At 40.8% G+C, this 21,084-nt stretch overlaps 2 protein-coding genes across 4 annotated transcripts in view; one reads left to right on the forward strand and one right to left on the reverse strand.

Annotated features, from left to right (window-relative positions):
* Positions 1 to 4,249: 4,249 nt before the first annotated feature.
* Positions 4,250 to 11,338, reverse strand: hsp90ab1 (heat shock protein 90, alpha (cytosolic), class B member 1). Its single transcript, XM_046060273.1, has 12 exons — positions 11,181 to 11,338; positions 9,864 to 10,007; positions 9,523 to 9,729; positions 8,519 to 8,678; positions 8,050 to 8,183; positions 7,676 to 7,963; positions 7,403 to 7,568; positions 7,048 to 7,238; positions 6,157 to 6,304; positions 5,750 to 6,018; positions 4,880 to 5,213; positions 4,250 to 4,793 (listed from the first exon to the last, which is right to left on the reverse strand). Exons 2-12 carry the CDS (start codon positions 10,005 to 10,007, stop codon positions 4,675 to 4,677), a joined length of 2,160 nt encoding a protein of 719 aa, XP_045916229.1. The 5' UTR covers positions 11,181 to 11,338; the 3' UTR covers positions 4,250 to 4,674.
* Positions 10,421 to 21,084, forward strand: part of rbm25b (RNA binding motif protein 25b) — a 19,694-nt gene continuing 9,030 nt past the window's right edge. Inside the window, exons 1-9 of one of the 3 annotated variants that reach the window (XM_046060272.1) lie at positions 10,421 to 10,439; positions 13,364 to 13,464; positions 13,732 to 13,949; positions 14,151 to 14,208; positions 14,334 to 14,494; positions 15,134 to 15,319; positions 15,421 to 15,504; positions 18,158 to 18,417; positions 19,254 to 19,371. In XM_046060272.1, coding sequence (XP_045916228.1) covers positions 13,386 to 13,464; positions 13,732 to 13,949; positions 14,151 to 14,208; positions 14,334 to 14,494; positions 15,134 to 15,319; positions 15,421 to 15,504; positions 18,158 to 18,417; positions 19,254 to 19,371 — 1,164 coding nt within the window. In that variant the 5' untranslated portion in view covers positions 10,421 to 10,439; positions 13,364 to 13,385. Of the gene's footprint in view, positions 10,440 to 12,655; positions 12,813 to 13,089; positions 13,109 to 13,363; positions 13,465 to 13,731; positions 13,950 to 14,150; positions 14,209 to 14,333; positions 14,495 to 15,133; positions 15,320 to 15,420; positions 15,505 to 18,157; positions 18,418 to 19,253; positions 19,372 to 21,084 lie in introns of those variants that run through there. The other 2 variants (XM_046060269.1, XM_046060271.1) reach the window with 2 other exon arrangements.

Below are 21,084 nucleotides of genomic sequence, written 5' to 3' on the forward strand. Positions count from 1 at the left end.
GTTATCATCTCTGAGGCACTAACACAGTAAGGTATCTGTTGACTGAAGTCACCATGAAACACGCAGGTTTCACGCAGCATTTACGCAGCTGAAGTCTGTGTGAATGAACAAGACCTCTTTTTAAGAAGGACATCATTTTCCAGTCAGTCTTCCAGCTACAAAGGTCACAAGAACTGTCACACTGTGAGCAAATGTTATGCACCGGCCCACTGCACCACCAGGACCCCCCGCCCCCATTAATGCAGTCTGAATTTGTGGGTTGAGAGCAGATTTATACAAGGGAGTCAAATGTTTCCACAGGAAGTCCTTTTTTGAAACAAGCGCAAGTCAGACCAGAAGCACCTTTCAACTTTAAGAGGGAAACCTGCACTACCTCTTGATGAACTTCACAAGGAAGTTTCCACCAGCTGAACCCAGACAGAGACAGACTTGAGCTCTTTTAATTCACCAATAGGGTTATACCTAATTTGCATTTAATTTATTTTCTTTGTCATCTAGACTCAGTATTCAATATATCTTTCTTCTCTACAACTTTTGACCAAACTCATCACTACAGGAAAGACAACGGCAAAACAATTCTCCTCAGTTGCTTCCAACTTTTTATTTGATGCAGATAACACATTCATTTTCTAGTGTGGCTTTAGTTGGAGGTACGCCACCAATATTCAGAAACACTGTGTAACCTCTTTGTTCCAGACGTCTAACCAACACTGCCACATGACTACCAAGACTGCGTCAGTTCATCATCCTAAAAAGATCCCTCCAAATATGTGTGGGTTTTTTTCAATTTTGGCATCAATAAAACTTCAAACACTCTTGGACCAGAAGTACGCCGACACCCCCGTCCATAATAAACACAAAGATTGACATAACAGACTCCATTTAGTAGCTGTTCAGGAGCTTTTCGATCATATCACATGATCTAAATCAGCAGCTGGAGTGTGTCCAGGTGTCATGAAAATATAATTGTTCATCTTTTTCTGAACTCTTTCAGGACTTCTCATCCATGTCGGCCAAAATGTTTCATGTTTCAACACATTCTTGTCAACTGCTGTTTCTAAGTTCGAGAATGAACTTGTGAGTGAAACACTCACACAACAGTTTACACAATAGCCTCCAACAGTTTAACTCAATAATGCCCACTAGTGCACAAAGCAGGGTCCAAAAAGAACTGGTTTTCCTGAGTTAAGTGTGGAAAAACATCAGTGGCCTGCACAGAGCCCTAACATGACAATACCAGGACCCTGAAACAGAAGAAGCTGAATGAATATAGGATATTCATTTTATTATTCAACACCTATGCTTTTTTTTACTGTGACTTGTCTTCAGTGAAAAATGCCCAGCACATCAAACAACAGCACCTGCAAATATTACAGACAAACTATTAGTCTACAGCCTGGTAGTGTAAAATGTCTAGAATGATAATGTTCACACATGAAAAATTTATTTCTTTTTACATTTATTTCCACATTCTAGAGAGTAAAGGATTTGTAGATGCAGCAAATCAAGAAGGTGGTCAAGTGAAGGCGTTGGAGATGTCACTCAAACAGTGCAGTCTTTAGCGTGTTTCTGAATGACACAGCTGAAGTTCCCCGCTATCACTTTGACTGGAGTGAGTGTGTGAGTGAGTGTGTGTTCAGAAGGGACATACACCCACGCTTCACTGTTTTACTGACAGGAGCAGAAAATCTGCTGCCACCCCCTCAAAGCTGCACATAACACATGACTTCCAGGAAACCTACATACATTACATTTCCCCCAAAGAGTTCAGCTGCCGATGTCTCACACTTTCAAGAAACCCGCATATTCAGGTTATGGATGTATTTCACAATGTAATTTTGTCCAGGTGCTTTTGTGATGCCATGCTGAGTGACAAGTTACCTAAAAGGATCCCTTTTAAATGTTCTGTACATTATCCACTCTACTGTGTGACTTGTAGCTTTAGTCACGTGTTGCTGGGAACACCTTGGTCTACCTTTTGTGGAAGTTAAAACTCACCGATAACAGATTTTTGAATGAAGGAGCATATCTACATTTCCTCATTTATCTTAGCTGATAAGATGTGACACTTGTATAAAAGGTTTGCATGACACCATATTTCTAATGTCAGACATAGAGAAATCTTAATTCAGGTTTAACTTCCTATGAAGCCAGTGGGACCCGTAAATGGAGTTTAACCTGAACAGACACAACGCAGTATTTGGCATGGCTTTGTTTGAGCAAGAATCGGATTCAAAGAAAATGTATGTTAGGTCAGAGTTTGATAATGGTGTCACCAGTCAGTAGACTCATACCCGTTGCAGGGCCCATTTACACATTTAACATTTAGTTCTGGGCTTCCAGGAACACTCACTCAACCTTTGTGTATTGATAACTGGTGTAATACTAAACCTTCATCTTACTCATTAAAAGGTTATTTTGAAGTGCTTTCCCCCTCACATAAATCAAGGGTCTGAGGATAGTGTCATGTGCTGTAGATTGGGTAGCCCTTTGAGGCAAATTTGTAATATGGGGATATATTTGAAAAAAGTGACTTGACTTTGCAGCTTTGCGGTCACAGGATTGCATTTATGATCATGACAATGAACACATGCAACAAAATTTACTTTAAGCATTTTTACATTCAACAATATCATGTTTTTAGTCCTGCCCAAACACTTTTTCTGTATCCAAATTACTACTAGTTGCACTTCCAAAATATATGAATATTGTGAGTTTATTTTCTTCTGTAATTTAATTTAAAAAAATGAATATATTCTAGATTAATTAGACAAAGTGAAATATTTGAGGCCTTTTTGTTTTAATGGCTTACAGCTCATGGAAATCAAAACACCAGTATCTCAAAACGAAATTGAACTTTAAAATAAATTTGAATTAGCCAACTAACTAAAATACCAGGAAAGGTTTCTTACCTTAAATCTGTCTGCTGCTGGTGCAAACAATGAACTTTGTTATATTATAATCTTTTAAGATGCACCTGTATACTGGTTAATACACTGAACAAAATTATAAACAACACTTTTGTTTTTGCCCCCATTCATCATGAGCTGAACTCAAAGATCTAAGACTTTGGTTATGTACACAAAAGGCCTATTTCTCTCAAATATTGTTCACAAATCTGTCAAAATCTGTGTCAGTGAGCACTTCTCCTTCGCTGAGATAATCCATCCACCTCACAGGTGTGGCATATCAAGATGCTGATCAGACAGTATGGGAATTGCTCAGGTGTGCCTTAGACTGGCCACAATAAAAGGCCACTCGAAAATGTGCAGTTCCATCACACAGCACAATGCCACAGATGTCGCAAGTTTTGAGGGAGCGTGCAATTGAGATGCTGACTGCAGGAATGTCCACCAGAGCTGTTGCCTGTGACCATAAGCCGTCTCCAAAGGTGTTTAACAATTTGCCAGTACATCCAACCGGCCTCACAACCGCAGACCACGTGTAACCACACCAGCCCCGGAACTCCACATCAAGCATCTTCACCTCCAAGATCATCTGAGCCCAGCCACCTGCTGCAACAACTGGTTTGCATAACCAAAGAATTTCTGCACAAACTGTCAGGAACCATCTCAGGGAAGCTCATCTGCATGCTTGTCATCCTCATCAAGGTCTCAACCCAACCTGCAACTTCGCACAGCCATTGAAGAGGAGTGGACCAATATTCCACAGGCAACCTGATCAATGCTATATGAAGATGTGTTGCACTGCGGGAAGCAAATGGTGGTCACACCAGATACTGACTGGTTGCCGGACCCTACCAATATAGTGAAACTGCACATTTGAGTGGCCAGCCTAACGCACACCTGTGCAATATCCATGCCTTCTGATCAGCATCTTGATATGCCACATATGTTAAGTGGGTGGATTATCTCAATAAAGAAGTGCTCACTGACAGATTTGTGAATATTGAGAGAAATAGGCCTTGTGTATAGAGTTACTTCAGCTCATGACAAATAGGGGCAAAAACAAGTGCTGCATTTATAGTTTTGTTCAGTTTATTTTTCCTAGTGTAAACACATCTATGAAGACGGTCACTTAATGTAGTTTTTGATACTACCACCATCTTATGGAGCATGTCGCCACCTAGTGGCCACATGGGACAGTCATTTACATCCTAAATGATCATATCTGAAATAAATTTTTAAACCTGCTTTAAAGCTCAGTGTATTTAAGTGAGGATATTGATGAAAGACCGACACAATCTGCATCTCCCATCATATAAAGGCAAATAATACGAGACAAAACACAAGGTATTACATCTTTAATTTTTTGCAAAACAAGACTTGGAATACAGACAAGCCTGGACTCAGGCAAAGGAATCATACAGTCCTCTCTCCATGCAGCGTGCAGTGTTGCACATGAGCAGAACACCCCCAAACCCTCCACCAGACCTGATCTGGAATGTACCATTCCCATGTTCACACATTTACCACTCCAACATTTAAAACTCAGTGCAACAGGGTACTCTTAAAACATATGTGTTGTCACCATGAACGCAAAAACCAAAACTGCTTCTTAAAAAGGTCTTGCAGAGTAATGCTCTAGAGACAAGAGCAACACTGGTCCACCACACAACATGAATGACTATTTGTTTTGCAGTTACTGCAATTTTAAGGATGAACAATTGAAAAGTGAGGCTAAAGTGTTAGAAATCTGGGGAGGTGGGTTGGTTTAATCAACTTCTTCCATGCGCGAAGCATCATCCTCACCGTCGCCTTCTAGGGGAGGAATCTCATCTGGGACGGCTGTGGAAGTGACCTCCTCTGTGGGAACCTCATCATCATCGATACCTACAGATCGAAAGATATTGGTTAGAGAGCAATACAAGAAACAGGCAAGTGAAAACTACCAATATTGATCTGCAGCGTGTCCTCACCCAGTCCGAGTTTGATCATTCTGTAGATGCGGTTGGAGTGGGTCTGTGGGTCGTCCAGGGAGAAGCCTGAGGACAGCAGGGCGGTTTCGAACAGAAGGATGACGAGGTCCTTCACAGCCTTGTCGTTCTTGTCGGCATCTGCCTTCTGCCTGAGAGTCTCCACGATGGGGTGGTCAGGGTTGATCTCCAGGTGCTTCTTGGCCATCATGTAGCCCATGGTGGAGTTGTCCCTGAGTGCCTGGGCCTTCATGATTCTCTCCATGTTGGCCGTCCAGCCGTAAGTGCTTGTCACAATGCAGCAGGGTGAAGACACCAGTCTGTTGGACACTGTCACCTGGGGGAGTCAGCCAAACGGTAAATTAAGACTTAACCTGTCTGCACAAGTTTAAAATTCAAGAGATGAAGTCAAGTTAACACATGCAGAACAGTAGTGTTAGAAATTCAACACACCTTAAACGTCTAATCTGTAAAGACATTTTATATGCGCACCCATTTGGCACAGTACAATATTTTAGACCAATTGTTAACATGTCAAACTCATGTCATTTTAGTTTCACATTCTGTTAAGCCAAAATTTAACAGGCAGGCATCCGTTAGATCACTCAGAAGTTACATATAAAAAAAAAAGAAAAAAGTTTGTCACCACAACCATTGGGACATCACTAACACATTTGTCAATTTAAACAAACATTCCGGGCGCTTTAAGGGCCTCCTTGCAGTTGTATAAAACTCACCAGAAAACAAGGACCACTTAGGACACCTGTTACCAAACAAAACACTGTCAACTGTTGTAAGTTTACAAGGACCTAAAACCTACAGTATGAAGGAAAACTGGTCATCATGAATCTTGATTTTATTAAGATCACTGACCTTCTCCACTTTCTTGTCAAGGATCTCCTTCATGAGCTTGCAGAGGCTCTCGAACTTGGCCTTATCCTCTTCCATCTTTTTCTTCTCCTCCTCATCCTCTGGCAGCTCCAAGCCCTCTTTGGTGACCGAGACCAAGCTCTTGCCATCAAACTCCTTCAACTGCTGGACACAGTACTCGTCAATGGGTTCCGTCATGTACAGGACCTCGAAGCCACGCTTGCGGACGCGCTCGACGAAGGCGGAGTTAGCCACCTGATCCTTGCTCTCACCTAAAGTCAAGAAAATTAACGAAGATCAGCTTTATCCTAACTGACTTAATACAGTTTGCTAATGTTTACGCTTACATCAGTTGTGTTCTCTTAAAATGCATCAGAAAAATCTGCTTTACAAAAAAGGGAGAAACTCACCAGTGATGTAGTAGATGGACTTCTGGTTTTCCTTCATGCGGGTCAGGTACTCCGTCAGGGAGGTTGTCTCATCTCCAGACTGGGAGCTGTGGTAGCGCAGCAGCTCAGACAGCTTCTTGCGGTTTTGAGAGTCTTCATGGATGCCCAGCTATGAATTAGATTAAATGATATGGTGCTCGTTCAAAACAGTGTAGTAGCCCAGAATTTAATGCAAGATAATTTGACAAGATGCAAACTGTTCAAGTTGCATGTAATGATCATAAGAAATCTCAAATCTCCAAGTGAATGCACTAGTGGGACAAGTAACCAAGATAACCATCTTTCAATATTGTTTATCCAGGATAAGGCTCAGTAAAAAGCCAGGTAACTTCAGAGGGTGCCTGTCCCAGTTTAAGAAAAATCAGCATACAGCATTAGACAGCTGATTTTGTCTATGGTACCTAGTCGCACATTGAAAAGCCTAGTATTTAGCATTGGTTTTCCACAACACTCTAATCAGGTTACAAGTTACTAATCATGTAGCTATACTAAAATGACTACTCTACAGGACCTGAGCTGTGTGCCAAGTGTAGTACACACTAGAGTTAAGCTTAAGTAAACATCAACTGCATTAGATTAGTGGATGAGTATACACAGATGGCCACAACTATTGGTCAAGCTATGCACAGACTTTAACAATGTCCGGCCATTAACAAAGCTATGGCTACAAGGTCTAGAAAGCTAGAGTGTACAGCAACCACTAGATTAAAGAATTAAAAATTATATAAAAAGTAACCTGGTGAATCCACAGATGCACTGAAGACACAAGGAGTGCATCATGACTGAACATTCATTAATAAATTCATAAACTATACATCTTCAAATGGATCACTGCATGTTTATTTTAGATACCTTAATGTTCTTGGAGAAACCTTCATAGAACTTCTTGTAGTTCTCCTTGTCCTCAGCCAGTTCGGCAAAGAGCTCCAGACACTTCTTGACGATGTTCTTACGAATGACCTTAAGGATCTTGCTCTGCTGCAGCATTTCTCTGGAGATGTTGAGGGGCAGGTCCTCAGAGTCCACCACACCACGGACAAAGTCTGGAGATGGAAACAAAGGCTAAATGAAATGCTCCGATGGGTTCTAATAAGCCATGTTGTGTTCATGTGGCAAGACAGCATTGTGTAGGTGAAGTAATGTCAGTTCTGTGATGCAGAACAGAAACCATTTTTCCAAAACTGAAAAGAAAGCTGAGTGAACTTACTCAGGTACTCTGGAATGAGCTCTTCACAGTTGTCCATAATAAAGACCCTCCTAACATACAGCTTGATGTTATTCTTTTTCTTCTTGTTCTCAAAGAGGTCGAAAGGTGCACGTCGAGGAATAAAGAGCAGGGCCCGGAACTCCAGTTGGCCCTCCACTGAGAAGTGCTGTTAAAGGGGAAAGAAGTCACTTTAGTTTTACTTTTATTTTAAAACTACACTGTGCTGGCTGAGACATGACCATACAACAGCTGCTTTTGCATCACTGAATTTACCTTGACAGCCAGGTGATCCTCCCAGTCGTTGGTCAGACTCTTGTAGAACTCGCCGTACTCCTCATTTGTGATGTCGTCAGGGTTCCTGGTCCAGATGGGCTTGGTCTTGTTCAGCTCCTCCTGATCAATGTACTTCTCCTTGATTTTCTTAGTCTTCTTCTTGTCTTTATCCTTTGAGTCCTCCTCATCGTCTGAGCCAACATCCTCGATCTTTGGCTTGTCCTCGCCTTCCTCTTTCTCCTCTTCTGCCTCATCATCACTGATCTCCTTGTCACGCTCTTTCTCCACCTGCAAGTCAAAATGAGAAGTTTAACTTCAATGATATGCAGACAGTTTTAACTAGCCAAAACTAAAAAGTCAAATTCAATACTTACAAACAGGGTGATGGGGTAGCCGATGAACTGGGAGTGCTTCTTGACAATTTCCTTGACTCTCTTCTCCTCAACGTACTCTGTCTGGTCCTCCTTCAGGTGCAGCACAATCTTTGTTCCACGGCCCATGGGCTCACCTGTAGACAGAATAGCAAAGAACACAATGTTACATATAAGTCTCCACTGGGTGTCAAGTCAAAAGTTTCAGCCCCTTTCTCCTGTTCTGACAGTACAGTTGATACTGATCATAATAAATCTTGTTTAGTCATCTCATCAGCAGTGGCAAGAACTAGCCGATTTGTTTTTAATCGATCCCCTCTGGGGGGACAGCAGGACAAGGGAATGTGGAGCAAAATACTAATAAATTTTATTTATTTGTAAATTTGTTTCAGGAAGGATGTGCAAAACAAAAAAGTTGTGCTTGGTAGATAGAGTATCAGCGGAGATGGGAGATGCTGGGTGGTGTATGTACCGTTGTCAACCTTGACTGTGAAGGAACCTCCAGCAGAGGACTCCCAAGCGTACTGCTCATCATCGTTGTGTTTGGTGATGACAACCACCTTCTCGGCAACAAGATAAGCAGAGTAGAAACCCACACCAAACTGACCAATCATGGAAATGTCAGCGCCAGCCTAGAGGAAACAGAATATAGCAGTCAAAACAGAATTAACCACAATGTTTGATAACTGAATGCAAGTCTATTCTCTAGAGAATTCAGCATTGAAGTATTGTACTGTCCCAGGCCCAATACTTTGAACGGACTGTTAACAGCTTAAATAAAGCAAATACTTTAATATCAGATCCTTCAGCGCAACTTTATTATGTTTTGTCCCCCTCAGCACGTTAGTGTTACAGTGCAGCTTTCCTCTACAGCACATCATTTCAGTATAAGCCAGAATGAAAGTTAGTCTGTCTATTTAATTGCACCAGGTCAACAAAATTTGATATCAAATCAATTTGTCTTCCCTCTCCCCAACAAACATTCAGGCTGCTACATCTCATTTTAGTCTGTGCTGATCATCGCCTTCAGTCAAAATTAAGCTTTACTGTCAATTTTGTGTCTTCCAGTTATTTTTTAAAAATTATGCCAGTGATTTAAGCACCAGCATTTAAAAAAAAAAAGAAAAAATCAAGTTTTGAATCAGGATCTTTAATAGAGGGGTTGAAGTTGCTCGAAAAATATAAAAAAAAAAATCCAGAGATGTAAGGCCACAGCTGTTATTTCAATGTGCAAGATAACATGTAGGTAATTAGCAGTGGATGCAACTAGTACTGGCAGATACCCAATGTTAAAAGGACTGATGGAGACGAAAACAATATAAACCCCCAGATCAATACATCCGATCAATATCACTGTTCTGTGTTGCAATGCAAGACTAACATTATCTGATTGCATGCAAGCATCCATGTCTTATTAAGTGCCATTTGCATTTATTTTCCACCTGCTGTGACTTCAAATATGTTCCACTGTAGTACCTGCAGGGCCTCCATGAAGGCCTTTGTGCCAGACTTGGCGATGGTACCCAGGTTGTTTATCAGGTCAGCTTTGGTCATGCCAATTCCAGTGTCGATGAGGGTCAGGGTGCGGTCTGCTTTGTTGGGGATGATATCAATTTTCAGATCCTTGCCACTATCCAGCTTGGTAGGGTCAGTCAGGCTTTCATAGCGAATTTTGTCCAAAGCCTGTTGACACAGAAATCATATTAGTCTAAAAGGTACCATTATGAAATTAGGTTGTATATCTAATTTATAATATGACACTTTAGGTAAAAAGCTATATTATGCAACATGAGAACAGCAAGTTCATGTAGACTTACATCAGAGGCATTTGAGATCAACTCCCTAAGGAAGATCTCTTTGTTGGAATAGAAGGTGTTGATAATCAGGGACATCAGCTGAGCGATCTCTGCCTGAAAGGCAAAGGTCTCAGCCTCCTCCTCTTGGTGCATTTCTTCAGGCATCTGCGCACACACACAAATAGAGTCCTAATATCTTAAACTGCATTCAGTTAAAAACAAACAAAAAAAAAGAAGCTACAAATGGCAGACAGTGTACTCTCATTTTAGAGGGGATAACACAATGACAACAAGGCCTATCGTTACCGTAGATGTTGAAATAAACCGTGAGAGATTTATTCCACTTCAAACCTTCAGTAATTCGGTTTCGTAAGACATAAAACGGCATATTAATTTTAATCACAAGCCGGTTTAGTAAATCTGGACTGCTGCCATCATGTTCCCAAAATCGGCGGAAGTAGCCGTTGAACAACATGGCGTCGACGGATAGACAATGGACTCCGCAAACACGTGCTAAGGAACGACTACAGACAAATATATGGATACAGCTAGGGAATGCGGTACCAACGTTTAACGTACACTTTTGGTTAAACGCTAGTAAGTGTAACGTTAAAATTCACTAGTACCAACGACTAACCTGACGTTAAAGTTAACGTTACTATAAAGCGGCCTTGTCCCGTGAACCGGAAAAAAGCCAAAACAATGATTCTTCATTTCAGATAGCGTTACTGCAGAATCAGACACCACAAGTATGCCATTAAACCAAGTCATTTTTATATTACGTAACAGTTAACGTTAAATGAACCTTAACTGACTTACGTTACCAACGACTGAAATTACGCACAGTTTAATTTTAATAACCTCTTACGTAACGTTACTTGACGTTTATTTTGAAGTAAAGATGAGGGTTAATTTCTGTCGGTCGAGTGCGTAACGTTATTCATGGCAATAATGCCATGTTAACTAAACCGAGTCAGCGTTGTCATCTTCACCACACCTGCCTCGGTGCAACCCAAGCCAGGCCTAAGTTAATAGTGCGGCACTGTGCCGCATTTACACTGCTCTGCATCGCAAATTGACCGTTAGTACTCGAAAATTTCATTCTGTAAGGATTTAACATTATGTAACGTCAAGAGTTAAGCAAATAGACAAGTGACAACATTCATGCTAGCTAAAGCCCACGAGACAGTTAAGATAATACGGTTATCGTCGTGACTCATGAGCTCTGATCGTGGTTAACGTTACATCCAACCGTAGCTCGGTGATAGCTAAGCAAAACTGAATTATTGACAGGATGATAATATGGTCCATATGCTAGTAACATACTCGTGTACGTACCTTGTTTATTACGTTGACTTATCTTGAATAAAATGCAACCAATATATTATCCCTTCTGCTCTCTGACGCAGGGAAATGGAAAGGGACTTCCTTTTAATAGACCGGTTTCTTTATACACAGTCGGCCGTATCCATCCGCGGCGCATCATCTACCACTACTAGTGTGTGTGTAAATCATGGACTGTATATAAAAAGGGGTAAACCAATAATAACAATTTTGTTTAAGAAAACGGCTCTTAGAGTATACTAACTTAAAATTAAATAGTGTTAACATGAACGTAAAAAGAGGATGTGAATAAAAATGAGTATTGATGTAATCAGGCATTTGTATGAATACTGAAGTGGATACCAAATGTATTAAATGTTAAAATCCTTTAACGCAAGGTTATGTGCAGCCGTTGGATATTTTAATAAGCCTAAATGAGTAATTCGTTGCGGCTCTCCGGCAAAGTGCACTCAAAGCACCTGGTGTTAAAGGTAACCTTGTACCCTGGAAAATACTGCAATGTCCTAACAAGTCAATTCCAGTGCCCAGCCAATGCCCAGCGCTCCTTTGCTGCCACCCTGTGGTAGTTTATACCCAAATTATAATTCTAGATAGATTCTCAAAGACCAAATCGTTGGTGATGATCAGACTCCATATCTGCCGCCATATACTATCGAGGCAGAAATATCTGCATCAACCTAACAAATATATTAAATTAAAATTACAGGTACCTCGTTTATTTTAAAGCAATGAATGGGGGTCTTTATAATCTGACGGAGGAATATTTCAAACCAGGAGGGTGTGCTTCGTTTCTTCTAGCACCTTCCATGAAAAACCCGCCTAAAGTGACGTCACAGTGTGTCAGATGCAGCCCTCGCGGCACAGCTGCTGTCACCGAGAGCGAGAATCTACAACAAAAACACCATGGCAACAAACCACTAGAACATTCTGTAGCATTATAATAACACACATAATGTAAAGGCGTGGACTGATAATAACAAACATATCTTACAGTTATATTATCTTACTGTATCTCTGTTTGCATTACATGATGCCGAAAAGCTAGCAAAGTTCTTGTGTTTTAAAATGTCCACAATCCAAGGCATGGAGATACAATTAATAAACCAGATGATCCAGGCGATTACTCGGTTACATCAAATCATTAATTAACGTTAATTAATAGGTAATTGATACTTTTATTAGCGACGCCTTTGACGCCTATAACTTACCTGCTCCTAAGGACTGTTTTAAAGTAAAAACAAAAGCTGAAATCGCAACACTTTTTGGAGGAATTCTACAATACAACATTATTATTATTATTAGTTGTTGTAGTTGTAGTTGTAGTAGTAGTATTGACGCTTTTATTTTTGGCGTTATCATTGTAAGACGTAATAATACACTCTGTTAGTACTGTTTGAGTAGTTGTTGCCCTACCACGGTTTCAAGCTCCGTCCAGTGTCCACGTCCTCAAATACAAAACAAGCGCACTTGTAGTCTGGTGCGTAAGGCGCTTGCGTCAATGTTGTTGAAGGCCTGCGACTAGCCAGCGTGCTAATCAAACATTCGGAACGTGAACTTACGTACATATTTCGTAATTAATAACCTTCGGATAGCGACTTTTATCCCATTGCACGCCATCTAATCGGGGTATGTATATATGGTCCTTTTCAAGTTGATTCCGAACTCGTATTTAGCCCGCCAAAGTGAGTTTTGCCTGTTAGGTAACACCAGCTCTAGCTAATGTTCGCTTGACGTTAGCCATATCACTTTTGCCGGGTTTGGTAGCGTGCTTAATGCTAGCTTTAGCTAACTAAGCTGCTAGTTTCTTTGGTAACTTATTTGCGGTTGAGTTGTTTTACACAATGTATCGCCATCAAACAAACTAATAATACATCAGACATGGGGCTTAATGATATTAAGTTAGCCAACGTTACCACATTAAGGTAAGATAACTTAAAGTAGCGTTAACGTTACAGCTGAATAGCAAAAGTCACAAAACGATGTCAGATTTGTAACGTTATGCCAAACTACCAACACAACATGGCAGTGTCTTTTTAACTCTCTTACTTAGCTAATACTTATGTTTGTTTGAACCGTATTTCTAATGCTGAATTTACATTGTTTGGGGACTTAATCCAAGTGTGAGTTTGACGCATAGATGGACTACTAATGGTAACTTATCACTGTTCCTTCAACAGCTCGGTCCGATAAACACCCAGAATGTCTTTCCCCCCTCATTTAAACCGGCCGCTGTTGCCCCCTCCAGGGATGCCCCCTCAGTATGCTGGCTTCCCCTCAGGTAACAACCACCTGTCCTAAAGGAAATGTATACGACATCCGCTTTCACTTTATCTGCTTCAGTGTTGAACATACCATTTTAATAAGGGACACTAGCATCCTTTAGGTTAGTAAAAGGGGACTTGTTTCTGGAAGGTTTAACGTTTTAACTCTATAGAGAAACCTATTGTATTGGAAGTTACAATAATTAACAGATATTAACCAACTACATTCTAGCATATAAATGACTTTGTCTCTAGTTGATGTACATTTCCTTTGACTGCTGCAGGGACTCCAATGATCCCCGTTCATGTGGGTATCATGACCCCCACCTCTGCAGTAATGGTTCCTTCTGTGACAGTGGTCAGTAAGCCTCCAGTCCCCAGGAAGGATATTGCTGCTGTGCGAGCCAAAGACAACGATCTGAACAGTGGCCCCACCACCACAGTGTTTGTGGGGAACATATCAGAGAAAGCTTCAGATATGCTGATAAGACAACTGCTTGCGGTAAGGGACAGAGAAGGATTTAAAAATAAGTAACAAGTAACAAATCCATCCCTTTTTTGCCATTGCCATCATGGAGTTTGGACACCAAATTTTGTGGGCAACCTGTTGAAAATGAATCCTGCTGTGGCATTTAAAACAACACAAAACAAATCCACTTCTGCTTGAGTCATGAACACTTTCGCGTTTGTGCTCATGTTATAGAAATGTGGAATTGTTCTGAGCTGGAAGAGAGTCCAAGGAGCATCTGGCAAGCTTCAAGGTAATTCACAATACTCACAGTGAACATCATTAGGCCAGAAAATACTTTCACCCATGGCTAACTTGGGTGATCAGCTCTTAGTTCACTAGAAGATTTTATTATTTTCATGTCAATATCTGTTGCAGCCTTTGGGTTTTGTGAGTACAAGGAGCCAGAGTCCACATTGCGAGCACTGCGGTTGCTTCATGACCTACAGATTGGAGACAAAAATCTCTTAGTGAAGGTGGATGCCAAGACTAAAGCTCAGCTGGATGAGTGGAAGGCCAAGAAGAAGACTGTAAACGGGGTATGTGCCTGTATTTTGTTGCCTCAGGAATCGATCATGCGCCTAACCTTGTTCCAGATCTCTGAATACCTGCCCACATCTTAGATTTTTAAACCTGGGCCATCTTTTCACATATTTTTGGGTCGAAAAGACTAGTAGGTACAAAAAAGGAGGAACTGCTAGCAAAACTTTATTTCCTAACGTTACTCCAACACAACACACTCCCCTCTCCAATCCTGACTCGCGTTTCAGTTGCCTTCCTGCAACAACTCTCTTCACAAGATTTCAGAGGGAAAATTTTCCTTGTTTGAGACTAAAGTTTCTGGGGTGTCACAATGGGTGTCACTGGGAGTCACTTGTAGGGATCCTTTCCATGATGTTGTCAGACACCTGGTACAACAGTCTGAGAACGTAATTTTGATGGGTACCAATGCCCCAAAGGAATACATTCCAGCCGGCTGAAGCCATCTACTGCACGGATTCCAAAACCTTTTATACCTACTAGTCATTTTGACCCCAAAATATGTGAAAATAGGGCCCAGGTTTAAAAATACTGAAATTACTATTATATAAAGTGATTCAAATAAATGGTTGTGTATTGCAGTGACTAAATTATACCATCCACTCCATGCTAACCTAGGATTGTTTTTGTACTGGCAGGATGCGAAAGCTGAAGATGGAGGAGATGATGAGGAAGAGATTCTAGACGAGGAGACAAAGAAGAAAGATCAGATTATCAAAGGTGCTATCGATGGACTGATGCGGGAATATGCTGCCGAACTCAATGCGCCGTCACAGGATGAGGACTCGCAGCGACGAAAGAGAAAAAAGGAGAAAAAAGAAGAGGTACACCAGCTTTCGTTCACACCTCTTTGACATGTACTTGTACCCGGAACTTTAAAATGTAAGTGGTATTGGACTTTCTTTTGTATTTTCTTTTTCTTTAGGACGACATTAACACTATTGATATGGAGGAGGACAAGAGAGACCTGATTTCCAGAGAGATTAGTAAATTTCGTGACACCCACAAGGTAAAGTGGCTTCTTTCGATCTTGTAGTTGACATTACAGGTTTTGGACAGCAGCTGATCACATAGTTCACTCCTAGAGCTTGCACATTTAGTTGACACATTTACCAAACTTTTTTTCTTTTGATCTCAGTAACATGCATACTGCACTATCAAATTGGCAGTCCTTAAAATTTACACCACCCAACATATTAATTCGCCCCATATTATATCAAATGTTTTCATGTTTAATGTTCAAACACCACAAGTAGGTAGACAGCTAGTGTTTTGTCACCTTTCTCAGGCCTGTGACCACCGTAGTGAAAGTATCTAGGTGTGACAGTTATAGATCCATTCTTCATTCATCACACAAAAATGCATGGAGACGATGTAAAGTTACTTTAAAAGCTAATCTATTCATTAAACCCCACCATTATGATAGTGATCATATGGTGACTAAAGCAAGATGAATCTCAGAGCTTTGGAAAAAGTTGCGAGGATAGGATGTAAGTATCAGCCTTCATTTACTATATACATATACTGGGCATCCCCCTCTTGAGGACTTGAATAGGGGCAACTGTACGTGTGTGTGTGTGTGTGTGTGTGTGTGTTGGTCAGGGCTTATGTGGTTCTTTATTCAGCCAACCATTTGAAAATACAAAATTCTCCCCCCAACATTTTTGATATATTGTTGTCTTGTGATTTTGTCACATTATTGGTGGTGGCCCCCAAAGATAAGTCAGTGAACCTGTGCGAGTCCTCTGTAAATTATGATCTGTCTTAATGGTGTGTTGAAGCACAAGGACTCTTGTCATAACCACTGCAGTGACTTTGGCTGTAGCTTTTATTATGCTAGTGTCGGGGGGGATGCCCTCTCCACAGCAGCACACTGATCTGAAGACTGACGAGGTACGTGCTCTCTGTATGTGTGGTTGTGTGACTTCTCTCTTCCATCCCTTGCTCTCTATCAGTGTCTTACTCTCTCTGCCTTATTTTTTTTTTCTTCTTCGAAATAGATCAATGAGTTCATCTATTTTGAAACTGTACAGGATGAAACTCAAGTACACAGTCTTCTACATTATCTAAGAAAAAGCTGAAATTTTGCTAAACCAAAGTTCTGCAACCAGTTCAAGGAATAAACCAAAATCAGGAAACGGCACAATTAGAGGATCTCTAATCTAATTTAAAATCTTTAAAAGTGAAATACCAGTACTGCTTCTTTTTTCCAAATTCCAATTTATTGCTCTTGCTTTTTTAAGAATTATAATTGCTAAAACAATTTTGCTGAAACAGAAAACAAATTTAAAAAACCACCTACTTCAGAAAACAATGAATAAAAGTCTGACAGACTGAGATTCTAAAAGCAAAATTAAAAAAAAAGATAATTTTCTACTCTGAGCCGTGCAGTCGGTCAAGTATTTATTTAACATGCCATGGTAGACACTCTACAGAGGTAAGTAAAAAGCAAAGTTGAATCAAGGCACAGAGGTAATAATAATTAACCTGAACTAACTAAGTTATAAAATTATTTCTGACATCATCTTTCTCATGTCATAAGTTTCCTCCCTTTGAGTTGCATTACACCCAAGGCTTTTAGTTTCGTCTGCATTTCTTGCTGATGACTGACTGTATTTGGCTGGATATGACTGCGTTGTAGCTCACATATTGACATAAAAAAAGGTAATTCTGCTGTTGCATTTACCGTCCATTACTCTGTAACAGTGCAAGGGTCCTAAAAATAATGGAAACGCAGCACTCCAAGCTTTGTGTTTCTTTGTGTTTAGTGTTCAGATTCTGTTTTAACTGTAAATGCTGCCACATTAAAGCTCAAAGCCTTGTGTGTAACGGCCCCAAAAAAGGCAGAATTGAAGTGTGTGTGTGTGTGTGTGTGTGTGTCTTGGTAATGAGTCTTGAAGAGCTGCTGAAGACTTCTGTAGGGGTAAGACCGCTTCTCCAATTTTATTTATCTGTGCAGAAATGTAACTGATGTTCATTTTTTGATTTAGCACTTTACCGAATGCCATGTTACCCATTGAAGTAAAGGTTATTGTTTTTGATAATGATGATGATTATGCTTAAGCAAGACAGAATCCCATAACGTTTTTCCCTTGTATACCGTGTGACCTGCTTTCCTCCCAGGCCTAACTTAAAAGGCTTGTAGGGGCAGCGAAGGGCTGAGTCCATAGTTCAACACCTGTAAGTCACAAACAACTAGTTCAACAAAAGACTGACGCCTGTTTTCTGTTTTTGTTTTCCTTGTTCTGAGAGGAGGACTCTTAAGGAGAGAAAAAGCATTGTCTATTGCAGCGCCTTTTTCTCATTACGAAAGCCTCAAGTTGAACATGTTCCACAGATCTTTTTGAGCATTAAAGTGGTTTCCAGTTAAATTCTTGCTAAACTGTATTTCATACTGCAAGTTTGAAGCACCACCATATTGCTTTAGCTGAATCATGAAGCTGTCTCTCTGAGGGAGAGCCTTTTGATCCTTCCAGGTTTCCCCAGTTAGGATTCCAGCTTCTCTTACAAGCTTTGCACTGATTAGTGTAGGGCACGTTCCTGTATAAAACCCTTTTTAAGATCTGGAAACCACTTGATCTGTGCACAGTAGCAAGTTGACTGCAAAGCCTCACTGGATCTCGTGTGGCATCAGCTGAACCAGTCTGTGTTTTGCTCTGCAGAAACTAGAAGAAGAGAAAGACAAGCGGGAGAAGGAGCGGCAGGAGTTCGAGCGGGAGCGGAGGGAGCGGGAAAAAGAGCGAGAGCGGGAAAGGGAGCGGCGGGACCGAGAGAGGGAGAAGGAACGGGAGAGGGAACGGGAGAAGGAAAAAGAACGGGAAAGAGACAAAGACCGGGACCGTAGGACCAGAGAAAGAGAGCGAGACAGAGACTGGGAGAAAGACAGAAGCCGTGACAGGAGCACCGAGCGCAGCCGATCAAGGTGTGAAGATAAAAGCCTCATGTCACAGATTTCAATCAAACATACCAGAGCTGTGAGATACACTGTATGTATAACAGAAAATGTATAGTCACCAACGTTGACAAAATCTAAATTGTGATAGATTATCTATCTGCAGTTGTAAGTGATGCACAGTGATTTCATACATTCCACGCTCTGTTTCAGCTCATTAAATCTAAAAGTATATTGTCAGTTATCAGCCAACCTGACTTAGTTTAAAGGCTCATACGTAGAGCCGGGGTGTTACGGCCAAAAATTTCACAATTAATGTCAAATCATCAAGTTGAAGAAACCAGACAGTTTAAAAAAAAAAACAACTATTCTTTATGATTAGAAGATGACAAATACTTGATGCCCAACAGTGGATCGCTTATCAAATCTGAGGTTCAAAACTATTATGATAAAATATTTTTGTTAACAAATATGCATGAATAGATTTAAGGAAAATCTTTTTTCACTCCCTTTTCCTCAACAAAATAAATATCTTAATAGAAAAAGTAAGTGCTATTTCGTTCGTGATTTAAATTAATAAAATTAATCAAACATTTATTGAACATTTTGTTATATTGTTATTGAGGAAAACGTATATTGCGATAATTATCATTGTTTTATTGCCCAGCCCTATAATTGGTGCGATAACAGTGATGTTGCAGGTTCATTGCTTGTCATGCTGTGTGCAGTGGGTGTAATAAAATATTGGTTGCAGTCTTATGTTTGACTGTACATCACCAATTTTGAGGGGAGTCAGATTGTGCTGTGAATGCCAAGGAAAAAAAAATTATATTATATAAAATATTCTTACCTTTCTGTTTCTGCAGGGAGATGAGTCGAGACCGAGACAGAGAGAAGAAACGGGACCAAGAGGATGAAGAGGAGGCGTATGAACGCAGGAAGCTGGAGAGGAAACTCCGAGACAAGGAAGCAGCCTATCAGGAGGTAGGGAAGGCTGGGAGGTTATCTGGGCTGGAACCGAAATCACTCAAATCAGTGCACTACATTTACTCTAAGCCATTGAATTCAGAGTGTGAAACTTATACACAGCGCCTCAAAATCCTGCAATGGAACAAAAGTACAGCATGTACATTACTTTCTGCTAACAATCACATAATGCAAATTACCATTGACAGGTTACCCGCGGGGTCTTAAAAGTATTACAAAAAGTCTTACATTTCAGATTCCAAAAATAAGGCCTTTAAAAGTCTTAAATTTCATCGTTTACCAAAGTCTTAAATTTTTTTTCTCGTCCTGTCGTAAGATTTAATTAATGCCGTAATGTCATAAATGAATACTTTGTGTGCGACTTCATAATATACTCCGTTTGGTCTGATGGTATATGGCAGTACAGGTAACGTTACTGTTTACATCAGTGTTCAGCTTTACGCTCTGGACTGTGAAGTGTTCGCGGTGCACAAGCTCTGGCATCCAGCTCTGCGCGAATCAGTCAGTTGTTAGAAAAGAAAAGAAAACGTCTCTGACGTGCTACTAACGTTAGCTCGACGACTCAGATTGGGCAAGTGTCTGAAATTCAGAAAGCCAGAGATACGAACAAGTTGGTGGACGAGGCTGAGGGCAGTGGCGCTGAGGTTAGTGCAACAAGCTGATCGGCGTGCGAGCGGCTGTTATGCCGAATTTTGCCTGCCTGCCGAGAATTGCATCCACCTCTCAAATAATGCTTTTAAACTCTATAATATTCTTTGTGGGCATCAATGGTGATAAATGATTCGAAGTATATATTTTATGAAAGTTTAGAGTCTTTAATATTTTAATACACTTAGTAGAAGTACCATTGGCGAGCGCTAATGGAACACCAGAGCTGGAAGACCCGCTGCAGGTTACTGGTGTGGAGACAGGTGTGTATGAGACGAGGACGGGTCTATGTGTCGGCGTTGACAATTCTACCATAAACTGGTGCAGAAAATGTGTCCAGAATGCAGAAAATTAAGTGTTTTAGTGCACAAAATTTCCTAGGGGACCCCCAGACTCCCATTTAAATATACACTCACCTAAAGGATTATTAGGAACACCTGTTCAATTTCTCATTAATGCAATTATCTAATCAACCAATCACATGGCAGTTGCTTCAATGCATTTAGGGGTGTGGTCCTGGTCAAGACAATCTCCTGAACTCCAAACTGAATGTCAGAATGGGAAAGAAAGGTGATTTAAGCAATTTTGAGCGTGGCATGGTTGTTGGTGCCAGAGGGGCCGGTCTGAGTATTTCACTGTCTGCTCAGTTACTGGGATTTTCATGCACAACCATTTATAGGGTTTACAAAGAATGGTGTGAAAAGGGAAAAAACATCCAGTATGCGGCAGTCCTGTGGGCGAAAATGCCTTGTTGATGCTAGAGGTCAGAGGAGAATGGGCCGACCGATTCAAGCTGTTAGAAGAGCAACTTTGACTGAAATAACCACTCGTTACAACCGAGGTATGCAGCAAAGCAGTTGTGAACCCACAACACGCACAACCTTGAGGCGGATGGGCTACAACAGCAGAAGACCCTACCGGGTACCACTCATCTCCACTACAAATAGGAAAAAGAGGCTACAATTTGCAAGAGCTCACCAAAATTGGACAGTTGAAGACTGGAAAAATGTTGCCTGGTCTGATGAGTCTCGATTTCTGTTGAGACATTCAGATGGTAGAGTC

This window comes from Micropterus dolomieu, linkage group LG10 (genome assembly GCF_021292245.1).
Source record: "Micropterus dolomieu isolate WLL.071019.BEF.003 ecotype Adirondacks linkage group LG10, ASM2129224v1, whole genome shotgun sequence".
In the NCBI taxonomy this organism is placed as follows: domain Eukaryota; kingdom Metazoa; phylum Chordata; class Actinopteri; order Centrarchiformes; family Centrarchidae; genus Micropterus; species Micropterus dolomieu.

Bases quoted from the DNA above. Each gene is read 5' to 3' on its own strand.
- hsp90ab1 (XM_046060273.1), bottom strand. From the start codon at position 10,007: ATGCCTGAAGAAATGCACCAAGAGGAGGAGGCTGAGACCTTTGCCTTT. The intron at 8,184-8,518 runs GTACATACACCA...TTCTGTCTACAG, and splicing joins CACAGTCAAGGTTGACAACG to GTGAGCCCATGGGCCGTGGA. The intron at 7,964-8,049 runs GTAAGTATTGAA...TTTGACTTGCAG, and splicing joins GCTACCCCATCACCCTGTTT to GTGGAGAAAGAGCGTGACAA.